Here is a 22,622-nt window from a genome sequence, read left to right as displayed (position 1 = left end):
CGGGGATTAGAATTTCCTCTTACCCGTGTGCTGGATCCACCACTATGGCTCGGGGGTGGGTCATCTTGCCCTCAAAAAGAGTCTTGCGCGTCTGGGAGGCTTTCTCCAGCTTGGCCACACTGATGGTCTTGTCTGGTCCGTCATCTGTCCAGTACAGGTTCTGACCCATCCAGTCCACTGCTATGCCCTCGACAGTGTGGATGCCTACAAGGAGACGAGTGTGTACTGTGTGGTTGTCGGGATCGCAGGCTGACATGACATTAAGGGTCATTTTTCCAAGATAAAAATATAATAAGGCCTCCGTTTACATTTAAGGCGTTTGGCAGACGCCCTTATTCAGAGCAGCTTAGATTTCTCTCATTTATACAGCGATTGAGGTTTAAGGGCCTTGCTCAGGGACCCAGGAGTGTCATCTTGGTGGACAAGGGGTCCTGAAATTCTGTTAATGTAATTCAGTGATACAACTATCAAGCCATATATTCCTGTCTGCTGGGGGAAACAAACAAACAAAAACAAAAAAAAAACAACTCACCGCTTTTCACGATGATGTCCCTCTCTGTACCGTCGATTTTTTGCCTGCCGATGGTGTACGTGGTGGCGTCGCTGAAGTAGATGAATTCCGTCTCGGCGTGGAAGTCCAAAGCCCTGGGGTTGTTCAAGTTCTCGATAGGAATGATGTGTTCGTCATATACACGGGCGTGCAGGTCCATGCCTCGGATGACCCCCGGCCGACCTTTCCCGTACACCAGAAAGAGCTCGTGCTCTGGTTCTGAGGTTGCAAAAAGGCACGGTACAGTTGGAGCGTTTAGTTAAACCCTGCAAGACGCTTCACCAATAAGCTAACAAAGGCAGCCGATGTAGCAAAATCCATCAATCCTTGTCACAATATTGCTTGAATCTTTTTATCTCAAGGGGCAATTGTTAAGGTCATGAATGCTTTAGCCTTGGACACGAATGCGCCGCTTTTAGAATGGATACGATCTCTTAAAAAAGTGGACAAATGAAATGAAATCAATAAATGTGAGAGGAAAACACTGAAGCAAACACTGCAAGTAACATACAAGAAAATACTAACATGAATAGCCACAGATTTAAACGTGTATTTCTAAAATTTGAGAAAAAAAAAAAAAAAAAAAACTTTGCTTAAATTTCTTACATTTTATTTAAATACAAACTGTCTGAATACTAATAAGATAAATATTCCAATTTTTTTTTTTTAATTTACTTTAAATAACCATAGCTCTTTTAATTTAAATAAAGCAAGCACATGCGAGTCTGAACTGAAGTGCTCTCTCCTTCTCCCTGGCTGCTGGTGAAAACATCCGTGTGTACAATTCACAGAACCTTGTTGTTGTTTTTTTTAATGAGAAGCTTTTAATGAGAAGATGTAGGAGTTACTGTGATAACCCAGTCAGCAGTAACTGTGCACAGGCTTGCAGACTGAAAGTCTCTGTTACAAAGCACTTAGTATGGAGAGACTGTTCATAAATGTTAAACAACAGTAAACAATTATACATTTTCTGTGAATTCAGTCAGGACTACTCGCAAAACTTCTGACCAATCAGGTTTGAGAATTAAAACGTGCTGATAATCGACCACGTGGCTAAAAAAAAAAAAAAAAAAAAAAGAATAAATAAAAATTTTTGGAGATAAAGCACAGAAGCATGCACTCACTCTTGCAGGATTTGCCGTCATTGCCCAGGCTGAAGCCGGAGCGGCAGCGGCACGTACGGATCTTGTGGCTGTTGGCTAGCAGGCAGATATCGGAACATCCTCCGGGTTTGCCGAACTGATCGGGGGCGCAGGCGTGACTGCGAACTGTGGAGGGGAGACAAACGGGTAAAAATGTATAATGCGATTCTCACATGTACAGCGACCGCTCATTTCATTCGAGAGCTGGAAACTTCCTGCCCGGCGAATTAAGTGCCACAGTGGTGCGACATGGTTAAGAAACGTTGAGCACAATCACTTGGTGAATTTTAAACACGATCACCAAAGCTGTCCTCTACAGTGCTTCATTTTAGAAGCAGAAAACTAATCTATGGTCAAGTGGAACACTAGTCGTGCCACCCACTGATAAAGGTTATTAGAATGCAACCAGCATTAGGAATGCCTCCTGGCGACTTCATGGTACAGCGACTGGCGACTTGCAGAGATAAACATCACTGTGTGTGTGTGTGTGTGTGTGTGTGTGTGTGAAAACTTCGCTTAAGAGGTCAGCTTCAATTCGGCAAACATGGAAGTCGTTCAACTTTCCGGGACGCATACTGAACTTCTGTCTTACTTCATAAACCCGTGTTAGCCGTTAGGATGAAAAAGGAAGAAAAAAAAAAAAAAGGTTTCACTGGGGAACACTTCAGTGTAATTTAGCCTACGTCAGGAAGTTAATTACTGACGACTGAAAGCGAAGCTTTGACCTGCTTATATGAGTACGGGTTCAATTCAAGGCTCCGTACCTGCAGGCTGGCGTCTCTGGTGGTACACGTGCAGGGCTCCACCTTTATCCACCCGTGTCACCACCTGAAAGTCGGAGCTGTTGAAGCGGTTGACGCGGATGACGCTGGTTTTCGGCTGCATGTTCCCGTTGTCGGAGTTGGTGGCGTACAGGTAGTTCTCAAACACGGTCAGACTGTACAGGTGTTCGATCTGTTAGAAGACACAAGCGACACGGTAAACAAACAACCCATCGCAGACTCTCTATAAATAAAAGGACAGTTCAAACGAACGAGCGTAATTGCCCCTGTGATATTGTCTGTGCTTTGCGAAGGGGTTATAGATTACAGCAATAATGTTTTTGGCTTACATGCTCGTTTTAGAAATCTTTGGCATCACCTTCAGCAAATGTCAAAAGCCATGATGCATAACAATGTTTTTAAAACAACATTATGCAACCTTTGGCACCATTTAAAGGGGAACATTTCAGAAATAAATCTGTCAGGATGCCTGATAACAGACTAATAGAGCTGTATTTCTACATCAGGGGCAAAAAAAAAAAAGCCTTCCCTGGGAGTGAGAGCATATAAAATGTTCATTTTTTTCCCCCTACGCCGAGACAAGAAACAGAGAAAGAAATCCAGCATGCGCTAAACTCGCTAATGGAAGTTGAAGGACAGTTGTTATAAGACTGAACTGTTTTTTTTTTAAATCAATTCTTTAGTTTAATATAAGCTCTAAGTCGGCATGTCTGAAAAGACTATTAAAATAAGAAAAAAAAAATGTGGTTATGAGTCACATAAATAACAGAGCTGATCAGGCATGAAACCCGAAAAACCACGAGCGTAACAGACAAAGTGATCGGGATTAGCGGTTGCGTGATTCAAGGCTTATTCAGCAGGTTGGTCATCACCAGCTACAGCGTCAACATTAACCAGAATGGGGAAAGAAAGAGTGTGTTGATCACAGCAAACATTATGCACGGTTTGCCTTTTTTTATTCGCACGATTGCAAAACTGAGAAACATCGGGATATCACATGACACCGTGACAGGAATTGCTTCATTGTCTGCGTGCATGTAGTGCGACAGAGGGGACATCAAACTGCATGCACTTTAGACTTTGTGTTAATATTGTTGTACTGTGTAAATACTTGCTTGGATTATCAGTGTGTAAACTTTGCTGTTACAGAAGTCTTGAACATCTGCCTTATTAGATGTAAATAAAAGATGTTTATTAGCATTAATTAGCTGCATTAATACTCCTGTGTGTGTCCTCACAAGAATAATAAGCAAAGCTCTGTGTGGGAAATGAGGGAAAGAACTTTGGGAAAGTTATGAGGGAAAGAACCCCGACTTGCTCTCACCAGCAGTCCCTGAATGATGGTGTGTCGGTTCTTGCCCTCGTAGTCCACCACTTCGATGTAGTCCAGGTAAGCGTCGGCCCAGTACACCAACCTGCTGACCAGGTCCAGCGTGATGCCGTGAGGGAAGACGATCTTGCTGTCCACCAGCTTGGTGCGGTTCTGCCCATCCATGTCGCAGCGCTCCACCTTGGGGATCTGCCCATAGTCAGTGAAGAACATCTTCCTGCAGCCAAGGAACAAAAAGGAGACCTCAGATCGCTACGGACATGCCAGTTCTCCACAAACACTGACTGGAAATTCAGTGTAGACTAAACAAAAACAGGAACCTAATGCACTATTAAGCAGTAATGCATAAAAGCCACATAATTGGGTTGCACAATACACACCTGGTCTTACTTAACGTGCACGCGTAAGATCTTAGACCTTCATGTGAGGATCCTGAGACATCTAGAGATGCAACAGCGCCATTTGCTCCAGTAAGTTCAGACTAACAGGCGATGCCAATTACATGTGGTCTTTGAGCACAACAACCTCATCATCGATACACAATTGTCAGACTGTGTATTTCTAATCACACCCTCCAGTATCACCCACATGAGTCTGGTTCCTCTCATGGTTTCTTCCTTTACCATCTAAGGAGGTTTTTCCTTGCCACAGCCAAAATCAGGCTTGTTCATTGGGCATAAATCCGACCATATTTAAATATATCAAAAATTAATCTTGAATTTTTGTATCATATTAACATTTTGTTTTAGGTTTATATAAAGCTTCTATAAAGCTGCTTCGAGACAATGTCCATTGTTAAAAGCGCTATACAAATAAATTTGAATTTCATTCGAAAACACATGAAGCTAGCCACCTCGTATTTACCTCCTATTTCTTATGCTAGGTCACGGGGTCTGTGCGACACACTGCCGCTACAAAGGCGCCATTTACCTTTTTATCTACACCTTATTAGTCTGTCTCTGATTGACAGGCGAAAGAAAGTAATGCCATCCCACCCACCCAGAGACGAAGGACAATTCTGTTCACATCGTCTCACCCGAAGTCATGGACGGCTGTGACATTACCGGCGTTGAAAAAAAAACTTTAAGACTAGCACATGGCATGGCTGTTTAGATTGTTATTTAATTTAAAATCATATGCTAAGTGGATTTATTATCCTAAATGGCAAATGTATAAACTATCAAAGAAATGGTGCACAAACCAAATTCTAAAGATGACTGATTGAGATAGAGCTGTTGGAGCTTTAGTAGTCTTATGTCACTCAGTTCTTCAATTCTTTCCGCTTGAAACTGCAGCACATTTGGGAAAACATCTGATCAAGTCTCTGATCACATTTAAGAGCATGGATGAAGAGCACAAACACTGATTTGTCTCCAGTTTGGAATTAAGGAACATCTGCGTGGGTCACAGTCAGCAAATCAAACTATTTTAGTCTGTTGTTGCTGCTCATGACGTTTATGTACTGCGTCAGTGAAAGGGAAGTGCAAGTCAAAGAAAAGGGAAGGAAGTCAATCATTTACTCAATAAACCTACCAAAGTTCACACGTGTACAAAAGTGCTCAATAAAAATGCAATCCACCTCATTCTACATGAGATAGGACCTATATAATGATGAAGCCCTGTTCGATCTGAAACTCCACTGTTGGATCTGTTTGAGTCCTACATAATGTCCTTTGGTGATTGTCCTTGTTAAAATCTGGACAAACCAGGTGTCACACTAAACTTTGCAGGAATGCAAGTTTAACAGATGATAGAAGAGATACTTACCCCATAGTTGGGTCCAGCACAATGCCTTTGGGGTTGTAAAGCTCCAGGTCCAGCAAGATGACACAAGTGGTTCCGTCTTTGGTGCACACAAAGATGCGTTCGTCCACGTCGTCCACGAAGTAGAAGTTTCCCGTCAGCCAGTCGATGGCCATCTGCTCCACATCTGGGAGAGGAAGCAAAGAATGTGATTTTTGTTTTTGTTTTTTGGTTCTAAAAGACATTATCACAAATCTGAATGTAGATTTAGATCTCTAATGGGCAAGCCAGAGGCCATGGCCTCTGAATAGGCCTTGAGAAGGGCCAGACTCAAAAAGAAAACCCATCATCTGGTTGACCCTAGAGAGTGAGACTACAGATCAGTTTACATTTGTAGAAGAGTGAGCTGAAAGGATGTTCAGTGTGAGCTAATTGTTAGTAAGAGTCCAGGATGAGAACAGGATAGTCTTTAAGAATTACAGCAGTAGTTCTTACAACATCATGGTGAGATTATTTACTAAAGCAATGGTGAGTAGTGGGAAGTTTCAGTCTGATTATAGGTGGAGAAAAACTGAAAAGCACCAATTATGAGATGCATAAAGAAAAAGTGCGGAGAAACTGTACGTGGCTTGAGTAGAAGCCTGCTGGTCGGGTCCATGCGCTAAATATCAGCACGTTCCTCATTTGACAATATGGAAGAGCCTGCTAGCATGAAGGTGAGGTGGCATGGACATGCATGCATGCATGAATGACTAGAACAGGCCATAGACACAAGCTCATGCAAAGAGGAAAGCATGGACACACATGCACACACTCAGGGCCTCGTGCTCATGTCAGATTCCCCTGCTTTGTTAAACCGAAGTGTAAATAAAAGATCAGAGTTACAATATTTGTCCTACTACAAAGCAATGAAGCTGCAGTTTTATACACTGAGCTCGTTTTGTTAATTACGGAGTATGCATGCATGTCCGTGTACTTGTGTATGTGTGAGCAAGAGTCTGTGAGTACATGTGCCAAACACTGACTCACTGTCACAAGACTATTATTCACTCTATACGTGGCAGTCAGATGCATACACGCAAATAGAATTGTAGCGGAGTCAAAAGTACAAACAATACAGCACCAGATTAGTAGCAGGCTCGTCATGCCTATAGTTAGTTTTGTCTTTTCCCGAACAAGTGTGTGTGTGTGTGTCTGTGTGTGAGAACGGGAGCTTATATTTGATCCAAACATGATCAACAAAGACCACAGAGACCCCGCTGCTCAAAAAGACACCCCTCGGTTCTGGGAAGTGCTCTAAAACAGCAATAAAGTCTGATTCTCTCACAGGGACAATCAAGCCCTTTCTGTGGGGGTCCTTCCAGATCCCAGCTGTGTGGGGCAGGCCCTAGTGTGGTCTAAGCTGCCTGCTGTTTTAACGGCCGCCAGTGTGGTTAAAGAGACTTGATACGCTCTTCTCTTCACATTGTACAACTCAAAGGCCCAAAGCTACAAGATGCATTGCTTACTTGCTTTTCCCCATTGCAAAACTTTAAAATCAGGGCCCCAAAACTACAATACTCCAAAGATGCCTTGATATACTTCCGTGATCTGGACTGTTGATGGGTACGGTTACCGGTGCCAAGCTGGGATTCAGAATGTAGGGCTGCAGAAGAAAACCTTTTGCACTGACAATGCAAACGACCACCAGGAGAGTTGCGGGTTAGGAAAAGGACTACAATCCCTCTTTCATGATATGCAAAGTGGCTTCAAAATCGGATGAATGTACAATATTCCGATTGGTCTGGTCCAGAGTCAGCATCAGGAGCAAACAACCCCAAAGATTTAATGCAGCGATGGATGAGTTAGATCTTCATACAAAGCAACAGAGTTCAATGTCTTAAATTGTTTGCTTTCGGAGTAAATAAACTTCGATTAGCTAGTGAATGTTTGGGTAGCTTTTCCTTGAGCAATTGATGTGGAATTTTTATGCATGCAACTTGAGAATGACTGTGCAACACACGACCATCCGTACAATCAAATTATAGATAGATAGATAGATAGATAGATAGATAGATAGATAGATAGATAGATAGATAGATAGATAGATAGATAGATAGATAGATAGATAGATAGATAGATAGATAGATAGATAGATAGATAGAAAGAAAGAATAGAACTTCCGTCACGGACATCCTCCTTTACTCTCTTTTTAATTCCTGCAAACCAGAGACTTGAGAGATAACCACAGCTGCCTCCTGTGACTACTTAAGTCCAAGTACTGCTTTCCTTTCAGCTATTTGAATGAAACGCTTTTACTTTTTGCTTTCCGGCAAAAGCTGCACAGTTAAAACTTTTATTAGTAGCTTTGACCCCAAGGGGATTCAAGGCTTTAGTGAAATATCCTGACTTGCTCCGAGAATGGACAAGCCTACACACATTTCTCATTTAATCCTGGCCCTTTCGCCACACAAAGTGGAAGATGGGGAAGCTGTTAGGAAAGAGAAAGCATTGCAAGAACATCTGTGATCACTCAGGAGCTAACAGGAAAAGCACAAGGCTGGTGTAGGGAGTGGAGGCCTCTCAGGAGGGAGCGCTGGACAAAAAACAATCTCAAATCTCAGAGTCCGTGAAAGTGAGCAAAGAATTGCTCGTGTGTCTTGTAATGATGAACTTGTAATTTCCAAAATTACCATTCACTGAGCCTAAGCTAGCCAAGGGGCAATGACCGAGTGTAACTAGAGCGTAAAAGACACGGTCCGAAGTAGCGGTTCTTAAAAGATAAATGGTATCAATAACGCCGAGAGGATGGTGGGGGTAGCAGTGAGGACATGAGCCACACAAAGGGAAATAAAGGCTTGAGTGTGTGTGGCTAGAGACTCACTGCCCACTGCTTCGTGAATGAACGGCTCTTTTTAATCCCACACCACAAACAGATTCTCAGACACACACAGACGCATCAGATAACGGACGCTAGACTAGAAACCTGCCGAAGAACTCCCGAAGACTATGGTGCACGTGAGGTTACGTAAAAATGCACATTCACATAGAATGCACATGCCGAAGACGAATCCAGTTCCTCGGGTAAAAGGCAAAGCCGACTTACGCGCTCCTCCTTCTGCTAAGGAATACTAACTGCAGGTCTTGTGTCCTGAATGAATAAATGTCTATCCTGAACACTTGCTTAAACAGCTAAGGTAGTTTTGATTCCTCTGAATTTTCCCCTTCAAGAAGCCAATCTCAGCCTGCTATCCTGACGGACAAGGCAGGAATCCAACAGGGGGCTGATTGTAAAATGGGTTGCTGGGGTAGCTAGAAAAAGAACCAGACGCATTCTGGTAAGTGGAAACATGTAACATTCTGTGAGCAACTGAAAGCAACCGGCAGCTTGTGAACTTTCACCAATGCCAAGTATGAGTAAAATGAAAAAGTATGAGACGCCTTCTACAACTGCAGGCAATGAGATCTCGTGTTAAAAGAGTAGCCTTGGACATACAGTAAACGAAGACCGATGGTTCCTTCAACACTTCGATCTCATGGTGCAATGAATTTACGTTTATTAGGCTAATAGGACAACTCTAGTTCGTGTCTGTCTGCCTTCCTTTTTTTGTCATGTTTATTTTCACAGATGAGCTTGGTCATGGGGGCACATCTGGACTGCTCATCTGCTCAGCATGCAGCCATTATAAATCCCCTGCTCCGTGTAAAATAGAAAATCTCTGGCTAGTCAACAGCAAGTCCGTTCGGCCTTTCCATTCTGCACCTTCAGGCTGAGTTCGGGGCATAACCCAAGCGACAAGCTTTCTCTGCTACACATTTGTCCTTTTTCAGGTAAATGACGGCATGTCGCACACGTAAGACCTTTCTCTACCAGAGTTCATGGAGTTACTAGAGATCTCACTGCAATAACATCTGCCTTAATAGTCTACTGTAAACCTGGGAACAGAGGTTGGAGATTTATGGCCCCATTTGAGAGAGGGAGCAGAAGTTCACGTCAGGAATTCCTTTAGTACAACAAAACATCTGATACTTTCTCATGAAGTAGGCGATTTCTCTCACGATTAAAATTTCACAAGGTGCATGAAATTACAGCATCCAGTGTTAAGTAACTGAAAAAAAATGCTGCCCGTATCTCTGCTGTGAATCGTGCCTAATGGTATGCCTGGCGTACCACAATAACTCAAACATCTGGTTCAAGAATGTGTACCACGGAGCTTTCTGAATTTCTTGAACGTCACACTTCGGTGGTTCATTAAAACGAATCAATTTGCCCACAAGCCCTGACATCTGCCTCGACAGGCCTCCAGTGAGACTTCCTCTAAAGGAGAGTGCAACATCAAAAACTCTCAAATCTGCTCCAGAAATACAGCTGAGTCAGTGGATCTGTAGCTTAAAGCGGGCTTAGCGGAGCCTGGCTGGAACTTGAAGACATTCCAAGACCCCCAAGCAACTTGTTGTCTTTTTCTCATTGATCTGCATTTTTGTGTGCTGGGGTAGACATACGAGGCTCTGCAAAGCTTGGGAGGCTGAGTCATGGAAGCAAGGCCTGCTGTAAAAATCCTAGCTGGGCCAATCGAATCCCGCTAGCTCCTTAATGTGATCAAGAAAGACAGGCTAGTTGTGTTTTTTTTTCTTTTTCTTTTTTATATCAAACGAGCTCTGAATTTAGTTCAACACCACAGAGACTAAAATGGAAAAAGAAAAAGGAAGTAGCATCTGTCTCATTATTTTGTATTGTCCATGTGTAGGTCACGCTGAAAAGAGACGGTCCAACGTGAGCCTTTTGAAAGTCCATCCTATTGTCCAGATGTAAACCATATCAGTAGAAACAGGGGACTCGAATAATACTGTAGCAAAAAAACCAATCACTGTATGAAAGAAAAAAAAACCTTTGTAGATTAAATATATAATATTTAGCTAAAGGCAGCTCATCGAGAAATGGAAGAGTTCTCACAGACAACAAGGTACGAAGACATTTCGACAGTGTTTACTCGCTGCTTCAGACCAGATCGCTCATCTGTTCAAAGACTCATTGGCATTTGTCAAGAATAGTAACGTGGACCGCTTCTATGAAACGAAACACAACCACGTCAAACTGATGTTTGTTATTTAAAGCTATGGAGTAATCATTAAAGGTTAGGCATCAAATGAGGTGATTTTTGGCACCGTTCAGTCATGATTGCTGTTTACCTAGACATGTGTAAGCTACTTGTATTAAAGCACACACACTAAAGGATAAGAGCCAACACAGCTACTTGGTCCTGAACATATAGATGATGTTCATCCTCTACAGTGCTGAATGGGAGCTGATGAAAACCAGACATGGCGATTCGCTGGAATGCCGTAAATGCGGTATTTAAACACGGAGAAAAGTCGAAGGCTGTCCTAGATTATCCCAGCATGAATCTCTGGTTTCTCTCTGCATTTCATAGCACATGCCATCTGAGGATAAAGTGACCTGATACAAAACAAATCCCTCCAGTTATACATGCTTTGACCATGGGACACGAACAGAGACCATGCTCTCTTATTACTGCGGATGGGTATTTATTCATTCTTTCAGTCATCTCTGCTGCAAGGTCAGGGCTGTGGTGGATCCAGAGTGAATCCAATTTTTCTACGTCTCACTGGAACCCGTACCTTTTCAGCTTCATACGATATCCGATACTACGGAGACAACGGAATGGAGCACAGGTGTAGTAACGTCGTAGTAGTGCAGATACTTTGAATGAAACTTAAGCATGCACGTTGACCCCAGTTTAAAAAAAAAAAAAAAAAAACAACATTGTGGGTGTGTTGCTTCTGGAAACACACCAAAGACGCAACAGCAGCAGAATGCAGCATGCAGGCCACTATGATTTAGCACCATGTCAGAATGTGACTTTTTTTTTTCTTTCACTGTATAGAAAACTGCTTGGCTGAGCACTATTTCCCCCCAGAGTTGTCTGTCAGACAAAAGCAGGAGACTTTGTGCTTGAGGTAGAGATAAATGTAAATAGGGGGGCTAAGAGTGTTGCGGTGGGGGAAAAAACATGGGTTTTAATGTGTTGAACGATCCTACTACAGTCTACATAACAGGATAGGGTTAAAGAGTTCAGCCTTGGAAGTGAGGAACCTGCATCTGATACTGTTTATATATGGGGGTCAAATCTGGTAATCTGCTGTCTTAGGTATAACGGATGATTTAACACGTGGCTGATGCCAGAACAGAAAGATCTTGAACTTGTGTCCTCGTTACTGTCTTGTTAGTCTGAATCCTAATATCCCTAACAGCCATTAACATTGGAGGTGTATTAAAGGTGCAATAGACAAGATTTTGAATTTCTTATTTGTAGAAATTCCATGTTTTCTGGCCCATAAACAGCTAATCCTCCTCTGAAATAACCCTTATGTATATTTCCATAGAGGAGGTTGAGGCAGGGACTGAAAAGACTTGCAGATATTTTCATTTTCAGTGATTTCCCTTTTAGGCACTAGAGGGTTCTAAATATGACAAACAGCTCCTTTAATGGTGAAAACCAACTGAAGAGTAAAACAAACACTTACGGTGCAGGCTCAGCGAGATGTTGATAGTTCTCTCTTCGGTGAAGCCCTTGGCGTTAGGGAACTTGGCACACTTGAGCATGGTGGCACTTGGTGCATCACCTACATGGATCCAGCACACAGTTTCCTCAGCATAGATGAAGTCCATGGCTGTGGTCTTGCGCGTGCTTACAGAGATGGGGCTGGCGCCGTTCAGAGATGTTGCCTGGATGTTCTGGGAATTGGCGATCAGGAGATACGGGGGACGATCCACAGGCTCTGGAATTCAAGAAAGTGCGAATCAGCGTACGGTGAAAAGTCATCGCATGCCTCTGTGCTTATGGGTCATCGTACAGAATGTACTGTTTGTGACTGTACCATTCTTGGCTTTGCAAGAGCGGTTGTCTGGCTGAGGCAGGTAGCCCTCCACGCAGCCGCAGGTGTAGGAGCCATCTAAATTAATACAGGTCTGACTGCACGTCCCGTACACGGCACACTCGTTAAAATCTGTCACAGAGAGAAAGTACAGTAAGTTACCCAGCACACACTGCACTATACGAACATTATGTATCAGCGGATGCAACTTTGCTGAGGCTATGAGGTGATAAAAATATCTAAAACCATGAACCATAAAAGTAAGAGTAAGCAAAACTTTGTGGAAGTGGAAGTGGAAGTGAGTGTTTCTCCAAAATTTACCACTAAATGATTTTATCATCATTATTATCCATCCATTTTCTGTTCTGGCTTATTCCACACAGGGCCAAGGGGAAAATGGAGACTAATGCAGGGGACCTGGAGCATGAGGTGGGGGAGGGTCTCCTTGCAGGGCACAAACTTATACACACTCACATACCCATTCACAAATGATGGGCAATTTTTGAGATGCCAATCAGCTTACATCTTTGGGACTGGGTAGGAAATGGGGGACGTGGGATACAACATGCCACACACACACACACACACACACACACACACACACACACACACACACACACACACACACACACACACACACACACACACACACACACACACACACACACACACACACACACAGGTACTGAACCCCCAACCCCAATGTTCTAACCACCAAGAGACATGTAGGCTGGACTAAAAGGTATTATGGTGAAAGAAAGTGGGCGTGGCTACATGTAAGCAAACTACTACAACAATTAAGCAAACAAGAAACAAATAATAAATGAAAAATTCTTTCCATCTATTAATCAAATAACAGTTAGTTTCGCTAGTTAAAAGAAAGAGGCCGATAAGCGAACACCTGGAAACCCGCTCACCTCTGCACGTCTTGCCGTCCTCTCCGACCTCAAAACCGCTCCTGCAGTAACACTTGGGTCCGGAGGGGGTGACGGCGCAGCTGTCCTGACACCCCATAGCGGTGCAGTTATGCACAAACTCTGTAACACAAAACAGGAGAAAGGATGAGTTACAAGTTTGCTGGTTAAAGTGAAAAATGAAGATAATACTGATATTGGGATAAATGATGACACAATGCACATGAATCTGATATGACCAGGAGCATGAACATTTTATTCTGTTTTATTTATTTTTAGAACTATAATGTAAATCTTGTTGATCCAACTTTACAATAATTTAAATTTACATTTTATCTCCAATAAAGTTTCATAGTAAAAGGTGTCTTGAAATTTTTATAACATCACCTCATCAAGTTCCATACGAATCATCATCTCAATTTCAACTTAACGGGGTTATTAATGAAAGAGCTTGCTAATAGCTAAAACGAGACGTTTCATAAACATGGGCTGGTGTCTTGTCCACACTTTGACGTCAAACTATAAAGTGGGGAATTTAGATTTTATCTGGCACCCATATCTAACATTCAGGTTTATCTGTACTCCTGTAGTACACCCACAGTGCTGGAGCCAACTCAGAACTGAATGCTTTAAAATGTTTCTGACCTGACCACCCACAACACACTCCCACAGAGAGAGAGGGGGAGGGAGGGGGAGAGAGAGAGAGAGGGAGAGAGAGAGAGAGGGTGAGAGAGAGAGATATAGAGGGTGAGAGAGAGAGAGAGAGAGAGAGAGAGAGAGAGAGAGAGAGGGTGAGAGAGAGAGAGAGAGAGAGAGAGAGAGAGAGAGGGTGAGAGATAGATAGATAGATAGATAGATAGATAGATAGATAGATAGATAGATAGATAGATAGATAGATAGATAGATAGATAGATAGATAGATAGATAGATGAGGGGGAGAGAGGGGGGGAGAGAGTGAGGGAGAGGGGAAGAGAGAGAAAGGTGGAGTGCTAAAGGTCGAGCCAACAAATTGCCTGAACCCCTACAATATTTGGAAAGTCAAAGACAAGAGTACAAAATTCATGCCAAATTTTGTCAAAATTAGTATTAGAAAAAAATTAGACAAACTATTAATATTTTATTTATTTATTTTTATATTTATTTGTTGGTCAGAAAGAAAGAAAGAAAGAAAGAAAGAAAGAAAGAAAGAAAGAAAGAAAGAAAGAAAGAAAGAAAGAAAGAAAGAAAGAAAGAAAGAAAGAAAGAAAGAAAGAAAGAAAGAAAGAAAGACAGTATTTTCTGTGTCTACAAGTGACACAGAGAGAAACGCCTTGGAGAAGCCAGACCACAAAGGAAAGTCCTCCTCCTCCTCCTCCTCCTCCTCCTCCTCCTCACTATAGCTGTACGATGGTGTTGCTGCTTATGAGCACGGGAGTCATTTCTGGCTTCATTATAGATTTAACTTGAAGTCTGTTGAATTTAACTGGTTATTAACTGTTCATGATCCACATGCAGATCTTTAGTTAGTCTATGTATACAAGGATGAGCCTGTGAGTTTGAGTACGTGTTCCTATTCAAAAAAATTGGCACCCAAACCTCGAAGCCACCTGAGCATCGCCAAGCCGACCGCCCAACAGCACCATCAACTGTGTGTCTATCAAATTGAGCTAAAACACAATGCACAAGCTCGTAGAGCTCATAGACTCGGGAACAAGGGGGAAAAAAATCTCGAGTGTCTTCCTCCGTCTAGCACTTACACCCACACACAGGGACAATAGGGGTCCTCATCATACAAAGCCTATGGCCCTTAGAGCAACAATAGCTCTTTTGTGGTGTGTGTGTCAAGCGTGGAGAACATGTGGCTAAACACTACAGGCCGTAACAAATCGATTCCTGCCCAAGGTCCAAATCGTGGCCTGCTTTCCTCCTCACCCTAAAACACGCCCCCTGCACCATACACGTGCTATAAGAAGCGTGACGTGTCAATCGCACAGACCTAAGGAGTGCCGGACATGCTCGTGCAGCTGCCGAGCGTGCGGTGGGGGGCTGCTAAAGACGTTAACCATGAAGTGGTCTTCCTGCGTTTAGCAGGCGCCTGCCTATGTAGCACTACTATGCTTTCTACTTTCAAGGTATTACAAATGATCGATCCTTGACGTACGGTTTAAAAACCCGATTCTGCATGGGGACACGTCAGCATTTCCGCGTGTCGCCCAAATGCCAAACCCGAAGTTTATTGATTATTTTTAACACGTTATCAATTCTATCGATTAGCAGCAGCGACCTAGGCCCCGGCAATAGAATTAAATAGTTTTTACGCTGCGGCCCGAATCCGAGTGCAATTGTGTTGGTCTGATTTCACAGCTTTTGTGTTCAGGAATCGAATTCAAATTTTATTTGTCGCACGCACAATCATGCACAGTACGACATGTAATGACATGCTTTAACATAGAATAGCCTATTAATAGCCGATTAACAATAAGGTAAAGAAAAAAAATGAAGTAAAGGAATTTTAAAAAAGGAGTAGAAAGAGAACTATAAAAAACTATTAAATTTTTTTTTTAAATATGGTGGAAATTTAAAATAAAGTAGAGATAGAATCTGAATCTGAAACAGTAATGTGAACAAATATAGATAGATAGATAGATAGACAGACAGACAGACAGACAGACAGACAGACAGACAGACAGACAGACAGACAGACAGACAGACAGACAGATAGATAGATAGATAGATAGATAGATAGATAGATAGCAAACCGAGTGCGAGTTGCATTTACGTTCAAGGAAGCGGCGGCACATTTTCAGCGCCACCCGACAATCTCGGGTTCGGTACCGCGCCAAACTTCCTGGTCTTCGTGACCGCTTTCACGTTATCAGTTATCACGTTCATCCCAAGTGACGATTAAAAGCTCCCTAAAAAGTAGAATTCTATGCAAAAGTGTTTAAAAAAGTCTGAGAAGACTTCAAAGAAGAGAAGCCACTCGACAAGCTTTTATCGGCGGTGACTTTCGCAGTCAATGACTTATACCTCAGATGATAAGACTGATGATGGTGAGGATCAAGCTGATCAAAGATTAAATCTGATTGAAGAACGGCTGTCGTTCCCCGAGGTGATTCTGTTGGCTAAGAGTTCGGTGTGTCATTAGAAAATTGGGGCTTGAATCATGATCATCTGTTTGGCTTCTTTAAGCCTTGCATTAAGTCCTTATATCTGTAATCAGCCAGCCTGTGCAGGAAGCATGGGAGGCACTTTGTGCTAGTCAGCAGTGAGTGTGTGTGTGTACTACGTTTTGACATCTCATAGCTGACATTTCTGTCGGCGTGCCTGTGCATGCAGTTTGTGTGTTTGTGAGTGTGTGTGAGTGTGTGTGAGTGCGTGTGTGTGTGTGTGTGAGAGAGAGAGAGAGTGTGTGTGAGTGTGATGTTTCTCCGAAAGAGAATGAACAGGTGAAAGAAAGAGAGGGAAACTACTAGGATGCATACACGTGTGTGTGGGTGGAAGGCAGTAAGGAAGATAGACTAGCAGTTCGACAACACAGCCGTGTCAACAAATCCACATACAGACATACGGCATCTTGCGTAAGTCTTCACCCCCTAAGCGAATAAGCCTCCTCTGAGACAGACTTGAACTTGTGCCATATTCTTGCCATGTTTTAATAATGGATTTAATGGTGCTCTGTGGGAAGCCTGAGACGGGGGGAAACTGGAGATTTCCGTCGTATTTGAGCAATCGATTCAAAAGCAAATCTGTTTAAACCGAAGAGAGGTCAGAACAAGTGGCCATGAATTCATTGTGCATGTGTGAGTCATTTTCGGAGGACATCGTTTATTTACTTAAAGACAGATCTGGGTCACTTGGTTACGTACAGGTTCTGGAAAAGGAAATTGTGCAGCGTGGAGTCTTGGGAACAGCTTGATGTGTCTGGATTTTTCCAGGGGCAGGTGTATTTGATTTCAGACCCCCTGATCGACTCCATTCGATTAGCTAAATGATTCATGATGGTAAATCGTTTCTGGGTTTCACAGCTACGAGGGGGTGAAAACTTGTTCGATTTTCCTCCGATATCAGATTCATGATATCGAGACCCGATCAAATCCATTTCATTTAGTAACACTACGAAAATGGTCAAGGGGTAGGAATACTTATGCAAAGCACTGCAAACACACACAAAAAAACAACAATCTCTAACTAGCACCAAGTCTTTGCTAGAAGCTTCTGCCAAATCAATAAACGTGCCATTATTCCTTCTCTCATGAAGAAAAAAAAAAAAACCCCGCACAAGGCATAAGCAGGCTCATCCATCATTCCTGTACAAATATTGGGTTTTACAATCGTACAGATTGCACGAGCCGTTGCCCAGATTGATATCCTGTTGCCAGAGCTGTGAGCTGTTCTCGGATAAATTAGGAGAACTCCGTATTGCTATTGAGCTCCATGTTTGAGCGCTAATCACTCTGCTATAGCGCAGCGGCGCATATTTTTCTTTATCCGTGTGCCGTTTCGACTGAGGGAAGGCATGCTAAGCGTGAGCAAACAAATACCCCTAGCAGCTATTCTCACGCTAACAAACAACAGCGTGCGTGCACGTACACGCACGCTCCGTAGCAGAGACACTCGAACAAATCATATAGCCTTGAGGTGTGTCTTATAAACCATGATAGCTTATTAAACCTAGCCTAACGTTGGCTAACCAAGCTTGGACCCATGGAACACGGTTACCAAATCTTTATAAATATTGACTGACAAAATATTGTCTGTCATCTGGTAAAACACTCTTACTTCGCTGTGCTCGTGGTTATATTTAGCCGGCTAATCTAGCATGTACGGACCCGTGGCCTCTTGCTAGCCATGCTAGCGAGTTATTTCGAGAAAAAGATATATATTTTTTCGTCTTTTGTTTCTTCCCCCATCTGTTAGTGCTTAATATTAATATATAAATCAATATAGTTGATTATTCAAAATATCAAAAGCCACCAGAAGTCCCATCATCAGGTGACAGGAGTTCATTTCATGTGGAAATAAAGAAATCACATGACTTCAATAGAAATGCACGTTTTCCGGAGAAGGCTGCAGAGTTTGGTAGAAACCATAGTTAAACAAACGGTATCATGAAGTCGGGGACGAAGTTCTGGGAAAGTTACAATCAGGGATCAGGGTTTGTTTATAAAGTAGTATCCCAAAGAGCACCGTTATATCAGTTATTAAAAATCTAAAAGCATGATCAGAGTGAAGAACTGTGCACAAAAAAAGAGGCTGGGTTATAAAGGGTGGGAGTCAGAGAAGAGGGCAAGAGAGGCTTTGAACATGATACTACCACCACCATGCTTCTGAGCTCCTGCACTAAATCTCATTCGTCTTGCAAAAGTTCAGTGTTAACAAAATGAGCATTTCTTCATCTTTTGAAAACCCTTCCATGACTTAACATGAGATACCTATCCTCACTTATAAACCTGTCCGTAAACGTAAGATTTACCGGTGGACAGATTTATTGCGCTGAGGTAATACTCCAGCTTTTCCGTCTCTCCCTGTTCTCCCTTCTCACTCCTACTGTCAGCAACCAGCCTGTGATTACTCACACCTGAGAAACGACAAAGCGTGACCCGAGAGCAAAAAACGTTGCATAAGCCGAGCTGCACTTGCGAAACTTTCCCGTAAATCCAGATGCACGGAGTAAGCCAAGAGTGATGGTGAAACCGGGAGTGTTTACCGCAAAGGTCAAAGGGCTCAAACAGCGTCCGTCTGTTGGCCTTTAATGGCATTAAAAAAGATACAAAAGTAGGATGCCTTCATGTGTAAACACATCTGTGATGGAATATTCCGGAAAACATTCAGGTCACACAGGAACACAATGTAACATCCGTAATTTAGCAAGCTGGAACAAATCTTAACAACAACAAGCAACAGCTGCGCTAGACAAATAAGTAAAAAGTCCAGAAGTCAGCTTACAGTGGCTTTAAATATTTGCTGTACATTTCTGAGCATCGCTTGCTGAATTGGCAGGGCACGGTGATCCAGGAGGTGGGTGGCTGAACCAGAATAGCGCAGGACTTTGGACGCAAACATGAGCTTCGAGCAGTAAGAGAACGCACACGATGTGGGTGTAACTCTGAACAGAACGAAATGTGACGATTTCTTTTTAATGGCCTACACCGCAGATAGAAACAAGCGTAAATATCGTCGAATATCTTTAATAAATGTCATGTCAAGTGCATCGAGCACGAGAGACATTTTACTGTTGGTCAAGTCATGGATCTTAAATATAAAATACTGTCAAACAAATTTAATTGGCTGTTAGCTGTTATGCTAATGATGGTAGTATGTCATATGTACATACATATATACATACATACATACACACATACATATATATACACACACACACACACACACACACACACACATATATATATATATATATATAAATATAAATAAAAGCAAAGCCTTGATGATGCCTTTCCTTAATGCAATCAAAAATAAATCTATTTCCTATATTAAATTCTATCATAAAAAATTATAGTAATATTTACAATTAAGTGAAATTTTTTATTTATATTTATATCGATAAATAAGCAGCCGTCGGAAATTGATTTGTTTTAACAGTAAAAAAAAGCTCTGAAAAGGAAAATCTAGTCAGCTGCTTCTACGCAGTTTGTAACTATTCGGATCTCAAAATTTAATCAGAAGATATAAGCGAATATTTTATCATATCAGTATTCTATTGTTACAAGTCTAACCTCCTGGCTCTAAAAGCAAGATAGTTCAGTTACTTAGTCACTTCTGCTGTAGCTAGGACCAGGAAGAGCGTTGCTAGGGTTACACCTTTTTTCACTCCAAACATAGATCGATGAATACGCTTCATGTTTATTTACTCCTGTTTATTATTTATTTATTATTGTTAACTCCTTTCTGAACGGAATTAGTAATGGAGTAAAGTGGAGATTAACTCGCGACTTTATCACGACATTCATCTCAGTCGCGGAAAATCTAACGATTAATATAGAAGTGGCTCGGGGTGAAGTTGCCTTTAAGTTATATTCAAAATGAACGACTGGTGAAGAGGCTGTGTAATAATATGATTCTATCCACACTGACTCCATCAAGGCCAGAATGTATTGAGCGACTGAGCACTGGCTACTCCGCAGCCTGGGGCCGCCTTCGCCGCTGTCTTCTTTTTATTTATTTCGCCTTTTTTTTTCTTCCTTCGGCAGCAAAGCAATAAAACTCTGGGGAACTCTGTGTACCACCCCTGACTCTTGTTAGTAGAGGGGATTTGATTGGAGTCGACTGTGTCCGTGGGGCTGGTCTGTGATAATGTAGGCAGCTCATTAGAGGTCGATGGGTTTAGAAGTGTGTGTGTGTGTGTGTGTGTGTGTAGGAGTGAATGAATGAGCAGTTACCCAGACAGTGATGGCCTTCGTCGCGTCCATCCACGCAGTCCGAGATGCCGTTACACACCTTGCTCAGGTGGATACACACGTCTGTGCCCCGACATTCAAACTCATTGGGTGGGCACTGAGACACGTGGCTTTGGTGACCTGTAACACACACACACACACACACACACACACACACACTGTTTTACACCACAGAGCTGCAAAATTCTTCATTCTGACAAGATTCTGAAAGACGAATCCCATGTTTAATATCCATGCACTTTTAGTTTGGATTTCTTCTCTCGGCTGTTACTTAACACAAACCTAATCATTGACATGACCAAAAAAAAAAAAAAACATCTCAAGAAGGAGTCTCAAATGTCGGTGGTCTGAAGGCTTTGTGCTGTCCTGTTTGCGTTTCTGGCTTTTGGACGTCGATAGAAAGAGAGAGAGAGAGAGAGAGAGAGAGAGAGAGAGAGAGAGAGAGAGAGAAAAGTGCTTTTGTGACTGTGTGGTGTCATGAGTCACACTTTCCTCCATAAAATACACTCTCTCATCTCTCGTTTTCCTCGTGTGAGGTAAAGTGGTGGAGGTGAGATCGTTCGGGATGAACCTGAGAGGATAATGCGGCCAAAGTAGGAGCGTTTACGGCGCATGTGAGATGTAGGATTGTAAATAACAGATTAAGAGCTTTCTTACAGATGAAATTTACTTTCGCGGTCATTTCAGACCGCACTGAACCCCGGTGTGCCAGCAAACCGGTCGCAGATCCAAACATCTGTAACATTAACATTTTATGTTTATTCTGTTGTCAATCACATGCAGTGAAAACATTACTAGAAAAAAAAAAAAGGTTTCATTTCTGATGTCTCAATATAACTCTTCATCACAACCAATGATGGTAAAAATCACCAAATAAATTCAACCAATCAATCGGATTGCACGAAAAAAAGCAATAAAAATAAAAAATTGAAAGCTGCATCAAATGATTACAAAGTAAGAATAATAATAAGAATAATAATAAGAATAAAGGGATGAGATCTAGAGTTTGTTTGTTTTATATAAAAATATATATGCATATATGTTTCTATTTTAGAATATTTAATATATTTTATATAATATATTTAAGAAAAAAATTGAAATAAAAAATACTAATTTTCACATTCTTATAACAAAATGATTCATCTGGGTTTTTAATTTTTTAATTTAATTTTTTTTTAATGTTTTGTAACCGTACTTCCAGCTTTCTAATTTTTTTGTTCCTGTAAAAGCAAACGCAACGTCTTTTTTGTTTGTTTGTTTTTTTTCATTTATTTTTTTATTAAGTCTGGACAGAACTTGTGAATTATCTGTGACCTCTTAACTGTAACTATTTGCACTAACATCCATGTTTACTTGTTTTACCACATCAGCGGTAATCGATTGTTTGAATTGTAGCAAAACGGGGAGGTGGGGAAAAGACGGACGAACAGACGGACGGACGGTCGGACGGGACCTTGAGTAATCACAGCGTTGTTCTGCGCCCGGTGCAACAACCTCTTCACATGCAAACTGCCCCCGAGTTGTTCCTGGAAGTTAACGCCAAGTAAAATATCTAACTGCGAGAAAAATGCAGCTGGATGACAAGGAGCTATTGTGGCTTTGTTTTTTCCCTTGTTATTGATAGGACTAACGATATCAAGTGATGTCTTTGGGGCCAGAATAAGTGTAGGGAGGTTCTGCTCCGGGTAAAGCTGAGGGTTCTGCCCTGACCATCTCCATGCGACTGTTTTCCTTGGCTGTGTTTTTGTCATTTTCTTTCTTCCCCAGCTCTCTCTCTGTGTGTGTTTCTCTCATAACAGCTGCTGACCTATTTAAGTAAAAATCACAAGAAAGTGGGAGAGAGGGGAAAAAACCTTCACCTCCTGCACGGGAAGCAAACAGAAAGGGT

The 22,622-nt window shown here is 42.1% G+C and overlaps 1 protein-coding gene across 4 annotated transcripts in view; it reads right to left on the bottom strand.

Moving 5' to 3' along the window:
• lrp1ab (low density lipoprotein receptor-related protein 1Ab) overlaps positions 1-22,622 on the bottom strand; it is a 116,576-nt gene that overhangs the window by 56,695 nt on the left and 37,259 nt on the right. For all 4 annotated transcript variants that reach the window (XM_027144513.2, XM_047806924.1, XM_047806925.1 and 1 more), the window contains exons 3-12: positions 20,717-20,854; positions 13,341-13,460; positions 12,427-12,555; positions 12,073-12,327; positions 5,572-5,734; positions 3,799-4,021; positions 2,457-2,646; positions 1,675-1,818; positions 533-769; positions 24-204 (exon numbers count right to left, since the gene is read on the bottom strand). In XM_027144513.2, coding sequence (XP_027000314.2) covers positions 24-204; positions 533-769; positions 1,675-1,818; positions 2,457-2,646; positions 3,799-4,021; positions 5,572-5,734; positions 12,073-12,327; positions 12,427-12,555; positions 13,341-13,460; positions 20,717-20,854 — 1,780 coding nt within the window. The remainder of the gene's footprint in view (positions 1-23; positions 205-532; positions 770-1,674; positions 1,819-2,456; positions 2,647-3,798; positions 4,022-5,571; positions 5,735-12,072; positions 12,328-12,426; positions 12,556-13,340; positions 13,461-20,716; positions 20,855-22,622) is intronic.

Source organism: Tachysurus fulvidraco, chromosome 23, assembly GCF_022655615.1.
Source record: "Tachysurus fulvidraco isolate hzauxx_2018 chromosome 23, HZAU_PFXX_2.0, whole genome shotgun sequence".
Taxonomy (NCBI): domain Eukaryota; kingdom Metazoa; phylum Chordata; class Actinopteri; order Siluriformes; family Bagridae; genus Tachysurus; species Tachysurus fulvidraco.
This window is presented reverse-complemented; position numbering and strand designations above follow the sequence as displayed.